The following is a 10,997-nucleotide window of genomic DNA, read 5'->3' as shown; positions in this document are numbered from 1 at the left end:
CACGTCAGCGTGGCGGCTGGTCGGCCACTCGGCCATGCATGCACCGGGGCCGTCTTTTGCCGCCGGCCATGACCATGACGACGCGCTCGCCTAGCGTGACCCGCCCCTCCGCTCCGTTCCCACCACGTACCTGTCGACAAGTCGCTTTGATTTCTCGCCCCGGGGAGGGGCCGTTTTTTGGCCCTTTGCCGCGGTTCCATGCCACGTTTCCTCTTCTTTGCTTGCTCTGCCATGTCTTGGGATTTTTCTTTTTCTTGTTCGCGCGCGTGTGTGTGATACTGTGGTGGCAGCAAAGTCCTGTGGAGTAGGTTCGGTCGGGATTGCTTTTCTGCGTGCGCGAATCGCAGTCGTGACGGGGACCTGTGCCGCGAAACGACGGCCATCTGGTTGCGCAAGCGACTTCAAAACGTTATCTCCGTATATATACGCAAGGGAAAAAAAAAGCCAGGCTCTCGCTCTCTCCCTGTGCGGGCACGGCATAGGTTTTTGGCTCCTGGTGCACCTGCACCCCAGTTAAACCGTACGTAGTAAACACCCAAAACAGTGATGTTAAAAAGAAAAAAACCCGAAACAATGCCAAGCAATCGCCTTTGCTGAACAGATAACAAAACATACATGTACACTCCATATCAGATAGTATTTTACATGTTTCTTTAGCGCAACTTTTAAATGCTTATTATTGAGTAGTATATTTGGTAGTATGCCGGTCGCTTGCTGTTTTTCTAATTAGTCCCGCCTCGCCAGTGGAGGGAGACGGCGGGGAGGGAACTTTGTATAAGAAGGGGAGGGCGGGGTGCGGGGGGAGGCATCTTTGCGCTTGGGGCAATGACGTAGCTAGTGAGGTTATGCCGAGGCGCGTCAATTGCTGGTTGAAAACTATTTCCAAACCCCCCTCTTTGGCCCTCCGGGGCCACCAAGAATTTCTGTAAGGGCTCCCTCTCCTTCGGGCGAGGGTAAAACCCCGCAATGCATAATAAAAATGTTTTTGTTTGCGCAACGCTGTCTATGATTCATATTTCTTCTCATTAGGCAAGGAAAGATAGATACCTAGTACAAACTGGTACATGTAGAATGCTAAGTGCAATTTCAAAGGTTGCCAATTGGTTTCCAAATAAAGACTTGGGCAAGGACAATGATTTCACTCTTTTCTCATTCCAAATTACACATTGCAAAGATTTGAAGGGCACATTGAAGACCATTAATTTTGCACCAAAAATTCACATCAAGAAGACACAATTCCTGTCCCTAGGAAATTCATACTCAAGCGTGCCAGCCAAAATTTGATGTCCAAAAAATATAATGGAAGATATTATGTGTGTTCCAACAAAGATTTTCATTTTTAGAGTCTATCTTAATCATACTCAAGATTCTTCTTTCACACCTAAAAAAATGCTCAAAACATCATATTGTTTATCAACAACTCGAAGGACTGAGTCTATTTCAATTAGGAGGAGTTGAGTGATTTTTTTGCTAGGAATCATGTGTGTCTTCCTCAATCATACTCGAGATATATGTGGACTTTATTGAGAGTTTTGTTCCTAACTAATCCAACAACACAATCTCTTGACAAGTCTACCGAGTATCACTACTATTCATTGATGATATATAACCGTTCTTTTCCTTAACTCCCAAAACATGCAATCTGATGGTGATGACACATCAATCACAATAGCTCCTCTCCACGAAAAGTAATTTATAAACCAGGGTATTGCCAGAAACACCATCAAAATTTTCAACCGCAAAAAAACCACCAACTTTTCTTGAAACATAATAGTTCTACCTTTTGTTATTCATATGCTCATGTGTAAGTTAAATTTGCCCCATAATTTTGTCTAGAAATTGTTGATAGCACATGATTGAGCTTACTTATTACAATATATACTGCATAGAAAGTTAGGGGAATTCGGTGGATGCAGGTAAGGCACAACATCTAGAGATTGACGAAGTCACCACATGTGCCTCGTAGTCAAGGGAAACGTCTCCTCTCATTGAATGAATATCACTGAAAAAACTGGAATAAAACAGGAAAAAAACAAGCACTATTGCCAAGTTTGTAACTTCGACCCCGGTGAGCCGGTTCTGCCACAGAAAACCTAAACATATAAGCTGCACTTAGTTTGCAATTTTAAAGGATACTTAAGATGTCATATTTTATCATATTTCGATGTACCAAGCCTCGCTCAGTAGGGGGGAGTTGTGAAAATCATTTTTCATCCCGAATGATCACATATGCCAAATTTATACGGTTCCCAACTAATTCAGGAGCACACCCCCGTGATTTCAACAACATTCAAAAGATAAACTCTATCTTGTGCCAATTTATGGGACAAATTTGACTTTGATATGGGACAAAGAAATCTTTTGTAAAAAGGCAGCATTTTTCTCGAGGATACACCACAAAAAAGCGTATCAAAATCATAGAGGAAGTGCCAATATGGCAGATACAATGTTGAGCGGCATATAAAGAATGAAAACAACCTTTGCTACAAAACCACGACACATCACTCGCCTTGTTACATATTAGATAGTAATTTACATAATCCTATAAAAAGATAGTATTTTACATGTTTTTTAGTGGAACTTTTAAATGCGCATTATCGAGTATATTTGGTAGTATGTCGGTTGCTTGCTGTTTTTCTAATTAGTCCCACCTCGCCATTGGAGGGAGGTAACGGGGAGGGAGCTCTGTATAAGAAGGGGAGGCAGGGGCGCGGGACGAGGCATCTTTGCGCTTGGGGCAATGACGCAGCTAGTGAGGTTGTACCGAGGCGCGTCAATTGCTAGTTGAAAACTATTTCTAAACCCCCTCTTTGGCCCTTCAGGGCCACTGAGAATTTTTGGAAGGGCTACCTCTCCTTTGGGCGAGGTTAAAGCCCTGCAATACATAATAAAAATGTTTTGTTTGCCCAACGCTACCTATGGTTCATATTTGTTTTCATTAGGCAAGCAAAGATAGATACCTGGGAGGACTAGACATGTAGAATGCTAAGTGCTCACTCAAAACAGAAAAGAATGCTAAGTGCAATTTCAAAGGTTGCCAATCGGTTACAAAATAAAGACATGGCCAAGGACAATGATTTCATCCATTTCTCATTCCAAATTACACATTGCGAAGATTTGAAGGGCACATTGAAGACCATTAATTTTGCACCAAAATTTCACATCAAGAAAGACATAATTCTTATCCCTAAGAATTTCATACTCAAGCGTGCCAGCCAAAATTTGATGTCTAGAAAATATAATGGAAGATATTATGTGTGTTCCAACAAAGATTTTCATTTTAGAGACTATTGGGGAATGAGCGCTCTAAAACTCAAGTAATCAATGTAGAAAGATCACGAGATAGCAAAATTTACTAAGAACCATAATGACATATCACAATAGCCCTACTATCAGGATACATCCCTGAAATGATCTATTGTTTGATGTGATGATTACAACCACACACAACCTTTTTTTCTTCTTCATGGAGTTATATCTAAGCATTTTTGATACGGGAAATCATATCTAACCTTGTAATCATTGAGATCTTGATTTGATCCATTCTTCTCTCACGATACTTATAAGACATACTTAAAGTGTTATATTTTCATGAACACTTCAAAGGTCCAAGTCTAGCTCAATTAGCGAGAGATGTGAAAATCATTTTTTCTACAAGAAATCATATGTAACTTTCTGAATCATACTCAAGATTCTTCTTTCACACCTAAAAAAATGCTCAAAACATCATATTTTTTATCAACAACTCGAAGGACCGAGTCTACTTCATTTAGGAGGAGTTGAGTGATTTTTTTTTGCATGGAATCATTTATGCCTTCCTCAATCATACTCGAGATATATGTGTAATTTATTGAGAGTTTTGTTCCTTACTAATCCAACAACACAATCTCTTGACAAGTCTACTAGGTATCAATTCATTGATGATATCTAACCGTCCTTTTCCTTAACCCCCAAAACATACAAACCGATGGCGACGACACGTCAATCACCGTAGCTCCTCTGCACGAAAAGTAATTTATACTCAACAACCAGGGTTTGAAAACACCATCGGATTTTTCAACTGCAAAGAAAATACCCACCAACTTTTCTTGGAACATAATAGTTCTACCTTTTGTTATTCATATGCTCATATGTAAGTTAAATTTGTCCCATAATTTTGTCTAGAAATTGTTGATGGCACATGATTGAGTTCAATTATTACAATATATAGTGCGTAGAAAATTAGGAGAATTCGGTGGATGCAGGTAAGACACAACATCTTAAGATTGACAAAGTCACCCCATGTGCCTCGTAGTAAGGAAACGTCTCCTTTCACTGAATGGATATCGCCAAAAAACCTGAAATAAAACAGGAAAAATACAAGCACTATTGCCAAGTTTGAAACTTCAACCCCGCGCGGGCCAGCTCCGCCACATAGAACCTAAACATATGAGCTACGCCCAACTCGTAAATTTAAAAGACACTTTAGATGTCATATTTTATCAAAGACTTCGACGTACCGAGCCTCACTCAATAGGCAGGAGTTGTCGAATTTATACGGTTCCCAACTAATTCAACAGCACAACCTCGTGGCAAGTGTACCGAATATCACTATTGACAGATGATATCTAGCCGTCCTTTTCTTTAATGCCAAAAACATGCAATCCGATGGTGACAACATGTCAATCACCATGAGCTCCTCCTCGCGAAAAATAACCCACTGTCGAGCAGGAATCTCCACCAGCCCATCTTGAGCAATGATAATTCCAGTTTTGTTACTCGTATGCTGCCTTTTTATGCCACTTCCCCACTTGTGGTTGGAGCTCGTACTACAAGGCGAGTCATGCTTTTGTAGCTATGTTATCATGCTTTATATGCTGCTCTGCGTTGTATCTTCCATATTGGCACTTCCTCTATGAATCTGATACGCCTTTTCGTGGTGTATCCTCGAGAAAAATGCTGCCTTTTTATAGAAGACTTAAGATGTCAGATTTTAAAAGCTATTCCCTTTGTTTCCTTTTACTCCACATATAAGATTTGGTCAAAGTCAAACTACATAAAGTTTGACCAAATTTATATAAAAAAATATGAACATCTACATTACTAAAACTATATAGTATGAAAATACGTTTCAGGGTGCATCTGATAATATTGATTTCATATTGTGAATGTTTGTATTTTTTAATATAAAGTTAGTCAAACTCTAAAAAGATTGACTTTGACCAAACCTTATATGCGGACTAAAACGAAACGGAGGGAGTACTTAAGATGTCAGATTTTATCAAAGACTTTGACGTACCAAGCCTAGCTCAATAGGAAGTAGTTGTGAAAATCATTTTTCATCCCGAATCATGACACATGTCAAATTTATACGATTCCAGCTAATTCAGCAACACAACCCTTTGACAAGTCTACTGAATATCACTACTATTCACAAATGATATCTAGCCGTCCTTTTCTTTAACTCCAAAAACATGCAATCTGATGGTGACAACATGTCAATCACCATAAGCTCCTTCCCAGGGAAAGTAACCCACTGTCAAGCAGGAATCTTCACCAGCTCATCCCGAACTATTATAATTCCAGTTTTGTTACTCATATGTGGTTGGAGGTCTTACAAGGCGAGTGATGCGTCCCTCTAGTCATGTTTTTGTAGCTATGGTTGTTTTCATGCTTTATATGCCGCTCTGCGTTGTATCCGCCATACTGACACTTTCTCTATGAATCTGATACGCCTTTCCGTTGTATCCTCGAGAAAAATGCCGCCTTTTTTTATAGAAGATTTCTTTGTCTCGTATCAAAGTCGAATTCGTCCAATGAATTTGTGTAGAAAATGTTGTGGCACAGAATAGAGTTTACCTTGTGAATTTTGTTATAAAATCATGGTAATCGCATGGAGGTTATAAAATGTAAAAATCAAAATTACTGTACGATGGAAGGCGCTTAAAGGCGGAGGACACCGCGTGGCCTTCGTTCCCACGGATCCCATCCCACATCGATGGATGGATCGATCCCCACTGTTTTATAGGCGCAGCTGCTGCCCTCCCAACCGATAGCCAAAGTCCAACGCCTCCCACAATTCGCGCAAAGGCACCCAGGGCCGGACCCCCCCGACCCGCCCCACCCCCACCCCACACCCCGCCCCGGCCGGCGGCGATGCCCCCCACGACGCCCCAGCGCCGGAAGCAGGACGAATCGGGCGGCGGCGACTGGCGCGAGGAGGCCGTGTCCGCCGGCTCGCTGCGCCAGGTGGACCTCGACAGGGGCGCCAACGGCTGGGCCGCGCCGCCGGGGGACCTCTTCCAGCTGCGCGCGCGCGGCTACTTCTCCGGCGGCGGCGGCAAGCGCGGCAAGTCGGCCGCGTCGCCGGACTGGCTCCTCCGCCCCGCCGGCGTCGACTGGCTCCGCTCCCACGCGCGCCTCGACCACCTGCTCGCCCGCGACGACGTCCCCGTCGCCGCCGCCTTCCGCCGCGCGCGCCTCCGCAAGGACCCCAACGCCCACTTCCTCCTCGCCGTCAATCTCCAGGTCCCGACCCGATCGATCGCATCTAGGCCTAGGACGCCGGAGATGAAATAAAAAAAAAATCGTTTTTTCTCTCTTCCTGTGTGATGTCCGCCTGATTCTGAGACCCCGCGTTGCGTCGCGTTCCTCCCCAGGTCCCCGGCTGGCCGGACGCCTACAGCTCGGTCTTCTACTTCGCGGCGGAGGCGCCCATCCCGCCGGACTCCCTGCTCGGGCGCTTCGTCTACGGCGACGACGCCTACCGCAACGCCCGCTTCAAGATCGTCAACCGCATCGTCAAGGGCCCCTGGCTCGTCCGCGCCACCGTCGGCAACTACGGGGCGTGCCTCCTGGGCCGCGCGCTCACGTGCCGCTACCACAGGGGCGACGACTACCTCGAGATCGACGTGGACATCGGCAGCTCGGCGATCGCCACTGCCATCCTGCATCTGGCGCTGGGCGCGGTCACCTCGGTGACCATCGACATGGGCTTCCTTGTCGAGTCCCAGTCCGAGGAGGAGCTGCCCGAAAAGCTCTTCGGCGCGGTGCGCATCGCGCAGATGGAGATGGGTTCGGCCAAGTACGTGGAGACGGCGTCTGATGAGCCCGAGACCGCCGGCAAGGCAGCGCCGGGGTTCAGGGTTGGCTCGGCGAGGGTGGCCAACGATAGCCGCCACCAGGAACGCACCAGCGGCAAGGCCAGCAGGTCGATGAGCTGCCAGGAACGCCTGGGCGGAGGTGAGGGCTCAAATTACTCCTGACATCTTCTTCACAGCAGTGTTTGATATTTCAATGCGGCTAATTTGACCACTTCTATATGATAATCGGGCATGAACTCGATGCTACAAAACTTATATATGATATAGCAGCTGACGAATTCGTTCGTTGTTAGCATATGCCACTGGATAATAATTCCGTAGTTCTGTCAGTTATGGTCGCTGTTTAGCTCAGCTGGGCCTTACAACAGCATGAGAGTGATGGCATTGGCAGTGCCGTTTCAAGTTCTCAACGCAATCGTATTATCTTAAGAGTAATGCTTGATCTGTTGGCTGGGGATATTATAATTTTTTCAAGGTTGATGTGTGCAAGTTTCTTTTGTGTCTAGTTAATTGATCTTGTGTTGGGACGAAAGGAAGGGAATAAGTGGACTGTGCTCTAGGGATCTGATATTGTAGGCTAATTAGTACGGTCATTGAAACAATAATCAGGAGGCAATTCCAATTATTTAATGAGGTCCAAGATTGTGATATGGGGTGAAGGTACCACTAACAGTTGCCAAGATTAATCTCGTGTATAGGAGCTTAGGATCTTCAATGGTCTCAACTTCGACGATTTTATAGGTGCCTGTTACTGGCTTGCAGATGGGCGTGCCACGTATATTACAGTTTTGTACATTTTAGTCACTTGTCTAGAAGGAACATTTCTGCCTGACACCAGAGTGCTTCAGGAGATATGTGCATTTGCCATGCCTCTCATTGTCCCTGTGTGTCAATTTGATTTCTGTTAACTATTTACCTGTTCATCGTGTACTGGTTGTACCCATCCGCGGTCCAGTTTGGCCATGATCCGTGTCTTGGAAAAGCATATGGCATTTCCTTGGGAGCGTCCTCTTCATTGCTCCTTTTCTTGCGCGTTTAGCTGTTTGGTTATCTTGAGGGTGAGACATAGGCATGTGTGCACTCTACAGGATTGTGATCAGTACTTACGATCGCAGAGGCTATTTTAGGTGGGGTTGCCAATCATACTTTTTGTCCTTGATCGGCTGTCCCGTTCGTATTAGAAGTTGATTAGGTGGCGTTGCAGAGAGTATACATGGTGTTCTGGCAAGCAACATCCATGTCTTTATCACTTAGCCGAACTATCATAACTGTTTTAAACAAGACAACATGGTGTCATGTAGTAAGCAGCCTGGGCTTCTCTGCCTGATTTAGCAGCGACGCAATTCGGTAGCACTTCTTTATACCAGTTCATGGGTCGAGAAACTTGGATTTATGGGCATGTTAGCCTTTTTCATTCTTTCATTTACTCGTTTCTTTTGCTTGGACGGTTGTTAGCCTGCCTTCAAGCAAAGCCAATATGGTTACTTGCTCTAGCTGTTGTCTGGGGTATAATACAGTCCATCAGAATTACAACCTTGTTGTCTAAGATCTGAGATAATGGCAATACCGGGTTTGTTGGAGAAACTAGATTTGCTTTTAATTGAAGTTTGGAGGCGACGAAAGTAACATTTCAGTTTCTACCTCTTTTCAGGAAAATAGGCGCGGAACACGCGAGGATGGATGCTGTATAAACCATGAGTTGGAGAAAAACGATTCTTCAGTTGGCGAACCGGCGCCGAGAGAGAGCCGAGAAGAGGAAGGCCGGGATATTTATTATATTAATTAAAAGAAAAGGGCAAAGTTAGTTAGGTTGTGCCGCCATAGAATGCAATGCACGCTCCCTTCATCATCTTCATCATCATCATAATGTGATCAGAGCTGAGACCTGATCGATGGCAAATATTACTAGTAGATCAGTACTCCTGCTTACATTGTTGGTCAGTCCGGTAATGAGATAGATGCCTCGGCTGCTTCCGCTTCGATCATTTACATCTCTGAAAAGCCTCACGTTTCCTTTTTTCCCCTTCCGTGCCGCCGCCGTCGAAATCCGTGAGTCCATGAATGGCCAGCGGAGGTTCATGTTTGCCTGTTTTTGGTGTGGTTTTGTCTGGATTGTTGATGAACCATTTGGCATTCCACCGCTGTTTCACGTGTTGATCGTGCTCTGACGGTCTGTCATGGTGGTGTGGGGTCATTTCTCCATTTTTGGCTTTCGGCTGGCGGTTTTGGAAGAAAGAAAGGAAGGTTGCGTCGGAAACATCAGTGGACAAGGAAGGCATATCCTGAATTCCTGTCTGTGCAAAGGAGGAAGGCGGGGAGGTGGGATGTGACGCGGCCGTGGACCTTTGCAGGCACGGCGAGCGTATCGTACCGTCGGAATCATCTATCTATCTAAAGCGTAGTGCGGGAAGAATCACTCCGGCCGGCACGGGAGTCGGCGAGTGCACGCTGCTGTCGACGCAATTGTTGTGAGCGCGTACTTGTGGAGCAGTACCGTGTACGCACTGGTACCACTCGGTAGGAAATCTCGGAAGCGGCCGATGCGAAGGCGGGGTAGAGCTCGTTCGGTTGAGATGCTGCTAGCTCGTTATTTTTTTTTCCCGTAGTAATACGTGTCTTATTAATAAAATAAAAATTCACTTACAAGCCACGTAAACAGGACTGAAAAGATAGGATAATCCTATGAGAAAAACAACGCTTGTCCCTCTTCAGTAAAGAAGAGAAGACATATCACCTCTTCACCCGAGCTCGATGCGGTTTCAACACTAATGAGCAGCTTTATGGACCTTCAAAGCAGTTTGCCTAAAGCAAAACCATTGTCGTTGAAACAATCAGACCGAAGCAACATGTCCTCGGACACACCATCGGACTTCAGAACTGACGCCCCCGCACGACTATGACGTCGGAGGAGGAAACAAGAATTGTCAGCCTTCAACCACAAACCCAGCACAAGATGCACCATCTTCTAGTTGTCACTTGCGTAGACAACTGTCTGCACGTACTCCTGGATGACAAAATCTCTCTACTCTATCATGACATCGGAGACAACGCCGCAACAATGGGGACAGAGCAGAAGGAGAGACACATCCGATGAAGTCGTCGCCGCCGCCTCGGCGACAACATCCATGAACCCTAACGATGCCGATCTAAAAGATCGGCAAACACACGATGCCATCAACTCCGAGACGCCGCCATGAAGGGCACTGCCGGTGTGGGAGTGATGTTGAGGCAGATTTATTCGTCTATGTGCCGCTCCCATCACTCCAACAACGCACCATGACCTACAAATCCAAACCCTAACTACAAAGCGAAGGAATGAGGTCCCTCCTCCCTCTTGCCGCCGGAGCAGCAGCCGGGAGAGGGGCAACGCCCTTGCTGGTGGAGATCGGTGGAAGGAGATTGCCTCCTAGTCGCCTAACTCCCGGCGGCGGCTAGGGTAGGAAGCTTGTTTCTTTGAACAAATGTACAAACACAAGCGCTCATATATACGTGCTCCTTATAAACGTACACACATACATTTTATCTTTTTTTTTGCATGGTAATACATATCTCATTCGTATGATAAAGGTCAAAGTACAAGTCACGTACGGACCGACATGACAAACTGAAAAGATAGCAGAATATCTCTGAGTTTGACACCAACATCCATCACCTGCCTCAGGCCACACCACATCAACCACCAAAAAATAGAATGACGGATCACCTTCCCTCCTGAGCTTGACGCGGCTCCATCGCTGATATGTAGCTTTGCGGACCTTCAAGGTAGCTCCCCAAAAGTGAAGCCATTGCCGTTGCACAAATCAGACCGGGGCAACACCTCGGACACGCCATCGAACTCCAGATCTGACACTCCACCACGACTAAGACGTCGAAGGAGGAAACTACACCCGCCATCCATCAACCATGAACCCAACA

The 10,997-nt window shown here is 45.6% G+C and overlaps 1 protein-coding gene, 1 non-coding gene and 1 pseudogene across 3 annotated transcripts; all 3 read left to right on the top strand.

Annotated features, from left to right (window-relative positions):
- Positions 1 to 807: 807 nt before the first annotated feature.
- On the top strand, positions 808 to 942 carry LOC123155092 (U4 spliceosomal RNA). Its single transcript, XR_006477214.1, has one exon. It is a non-coding gene; the product is annotated as a U4 spliceosomal RNA (small nuclear RNA).
- Positions 943 to 2,722: 1,780 nt separating this feature from the next.
- Positions 2,723 to 2,875, top strand: LOC123155084 (uncharacterized; annotated as a pseudogene).
- Positions 2,876 to 6,034: 3,159 nt separating this feature from the next.
- On the top strand, positions 6,035 to 9,067 carry LOC123148709 (protein ENHANCED DISEASE RESISTANCE 2-like). Of its 2 annotated transcripts, XM_044568199.1 has the most exons (3): positions 6,053 to 6,507; positions 6,639 to 7,221; positions 8,734 to 9,067. In XM_044568199.1, exons 1-3 carry the CDS (start codon positions 6,136 to 6,138, stop codon positions 8,739 to 8,741), a joined length of 963 nt encoding a protein of 320 aa, XP_044424134.1. In that variant the 5' UTR covers positions 6,053 to 6,135; the 3' UTR covers positions 8,742 to 9,067. The 2 variants fall into 2 exon arrangements, with proteins under 2 accessions (XP_044424133.1, XP_044424134.1); XM_044568198.1 differs by lacking the exon at positions 8,734 to 9,067 and having other exon boundaries at positions 6,035 to 6,507; positions 6,639 to 7,556.
- The last annotated feature ends 1,930 nt before the right edge of the window (positions 9,068 to 10,997 follow it).

The sequence above is a fragment of the Triticum aestivum genome, chromosome 7A (genome assembly GCF_018294505.1).
Source record: "Triticum aestivum cultivar Chinese Spring chromosome 7A, IWGSC CS RefSeq v2.1, whole genome shotgun sequence".
Classification (NCBI taxonomy): Eukaryota; Viridiplantae; Streptophyta; class Magnoliopsida; order Poales; family Poaceae; genus Triticum; species Triticum aestivum.
This window is presented reverse-complemented; position numbering and strand designations above follow the sequence as displayed.

Excerpts from the sequence above, each read along its gene's own strand:
- LOC123148709 (XM_044568198.1), top strand. The coding sequence starts at position 6,136 with ATGCCCCCCACGACGCCCCAGCGCCGGAAGCAGGACGAATCGGGCGGC. Across the intron at positions 6,508-6,638 it reads TCCTCGCCGTCAATCTCCAG|GTCCCCGGCTGGCCGGACGC; the intron begins GTCCCGACCCGA and ends GTTCCTCCCCAG.